Here is a 2,500-nt window from a genome sequence, read left to right as displayed (position 1 = left end):
TCCCCTGTTTAATGTGTAGCTACCAGCTTTTAGAGGCGATTGGCCAAAAAGCATTAGAAAATTGGAAACATTGGAACACCGTTTGTCATTTGGAATTTGGCTTTGGAAATCTGGAAACTGAACCATCTGCCCTGTCCGAATTATGCTCAGGCGTGTTGAGGCAGGGTACGGCTCTTGTTGGTTCAAAATTGTTAACACATCACACCCCCCCCCCCCCCCCCCAAGTTGGTGTACGCTCTCTTGGTCATTAGTTATTATACCAAAGCTGGTGATGGTTGTTGGTGGTGGTAGTGAAGGTTATTGTGGTTATTCTCGTATTGGAATTAATTGTGGTGTACTTAGTGGTGCAGTTTTGGGAGTTTTAGCGTCAGACGAGGGGCGAATCGAACGGAACGAACAAAACTTTTACACGCATTAACATGTAACAACATGTGGTGCCCGTTAAGGCCAGGAGCAGGTTTGAATTTGGATTTGCGTATTTTGGGCTCCATCTATTTGTGAAGTTTGTAAGCACCTCACCCGGCTAGTTGCGGTTCGAGTCCACGATAAGGATTTTCCTTCCAGAAAAGGACTCAAAGCAAGAAGGCAGGATAACAACGGATGTTTTGTTGAAACGTGTTAGATTGAATTAGTAATAGGCGGAGGAGCGGAAACGCAGAAAATTACCTGGGCTATCGACTTGTCGTGGCGTCGTCGCCGTAACTCAATCAGGCAATAGTAGATTAGTGTTAACTCAAGAAAATTAAACGCCAAAAAGAAAACCTCCGCATCATCTAAGTTGGCCGATGAGATGTCGGCACATGGCGGCAATCAAGAATTTTTCACGCGAAAAACACTGCGAGAAGGAAAACGGCAGCTCGAGCAGCTCGAGTACAGTAGATGATAAGATGATGACCGGAAACAGCGAAACATGTTTCGACAGAGCAGAGAGGGTGTACTACAGGAATCGCAGAGCGATTAGATGAGGTTGAGTGTTTTGTTACCCTATATTACCGGTGTAATCGAGTGGCGCGTCCACGAGAGGAGACTGTTTGCGAAGTCAATCTGTTAGTCTTTCAAAAAGATGAATAAAGGCAGTGAACGTTTGTTTGTCTATATGCGTGGTTCGTTTGGTATTGAAAACGTATATCGCTCCCCCTTACCCAAAAGAACCTTTAGACAGCATTCAATAGTTCAGCACACAGCCAGGAAGAAGTTAGAGACCACTAAGAGACGTAGACGCCAGCAGAAGATGGTAGTGTAAGTGTTTTACGGGTTCGTAGTAGAGTTCCGATTGTGTTTGGTGTTATGTTTTCGTTCGTTTCCTTAGCAGCATGAACTAGCGCCAGGAGTGTTTTGAGTTATCTAGTTTGTTTTTCGGTTTAACTAGTTTGATTTCTCGTTTGATTTCATATCATTTAGCATTATTATCCGTTTCGCTTCGTTACTTTAACTCGTCTTTTGTAAAATATGCTCTCGTTGCTCACAGCTCATCCTCCGCATGATGCTACTCGGTGTATGTTTTGCTTACTAACCATTTCATGAGCGTAATTTGCATGGTTTTAATTTAAGTCTATTAATGTACTTAATTGTTGTTCGTGGTTTTGTCTGTTACAGTATGTAAATGGTCACTAAAGCTCTACTCCTTTACTTTGCAGATGGAATGTTCTACGGCAACAACCCGAACACATTGTTTCAAACACAGATGCCAAAACAGGAAATCAAACCTGAGCCAGGAGGTATGCTATCCTGTGATAATGCGGCCATACATACTCGCATAACTGTCCATCGTACTAAATTGGAATACACGTAATGATCGTACATCGTAATCGAATCATTCGAACAAGATGAAAAATATTTACTTGGAGTGTAGACATTTGAAGGATCTTTATCTATTTCGAAGGATCTTTAGGCTCGATGCTGTAGTGCACTAATTTGTTTTCCTTAGTCTACTACGATAAAATCCAACTTTATTTGAAATCTGCCCAACATGTTTGCTACGATCCGAGGTGCTTCTATATGTTCTCTTCTGCATGAAACAAGCAATCCCATTTCTGTTCAGCATCGTACTTCAGCAGTCCAATAGGCCACAAATCCTTCCACCTAGTAGTTGCTGTAATCAAATCCGTTTACATAAAAACGTGCATAGATTTGTTATGCGAGTTAATAGGCGTTACTATATCGGAACGTCACTAACATTCTGTATCACATCTTACCACCTTGCAGATTCTCCACAACCGATGTACAATACGTTACAAGGGATGCATCAGCTGACACATACATCACCAGCGCCCGATCGTTCACCATCGCACCTGACGCCATCACCGGTAATGCAGGGTGGTTCCATATCTCCGCATGATCCCGGTAGCATAACGCCGACACCACCCCTCGTATACACGTCACTGCAAGCCCCGGTCAATCCACAGTTTTACCAGGGCAACATGGCATCGGTCAGCTCGCGGCACCAGCAGCAACAGCAACCCCAAAACAACAACACCACCCAAGGCGGGGCGATGTCTGG

At 43.7% G+C, this 2,500-nt stretch overlaps 1 protein-coding gene across 1 annotated transcript in view; it reads left to right on the top strand.

Annotated features, from left to right (window-relative positions):
* LOC125950531 (probable serine/threonine-protein kinase yakA) overlaps positions 1 to 2,500 on the top strand; it is a 3,924-nt gene that overhangs the window by 604 nt on the left and 820 nt on the right. Inside the window, exons 2-3 of the mRNA XM_049678618.1 lie at positions 1,638 to 1,718; positions 2,206 to 2,500. The exon at positions 2,206 to 2,500 is cut by the window's right edge and continues 820 nt beyond it. Coding sequence (XP_049534575.1) covers positions 1,638 to 1,718; positions 2,206 to 2,500 — 376 coding nt within the window. The remainder of the gene's footprint in view (positions 1 to 1,637; positions 1,719 to 2,205) is intronic.

The sequence above is a fragment of the Anopheles darlingi genome, chromosome 2 (assembly GCF_943734745.1).
Source record: "Anopheles darlingi chromosome 2, idAnoDarlMG_H_01, whole genome shotgun sequence".
Taxonomy (NCBI): Eukaryota; Metazoa; Arthropoda; class Insecta; order Diptera; family Culicidae; genus Anopheles; species Anopheles darlingi.
Note: the sequence above shows the minus strand (reverse complement) of the source record. Positions and strands in the feature narration are given on the sequence as shown.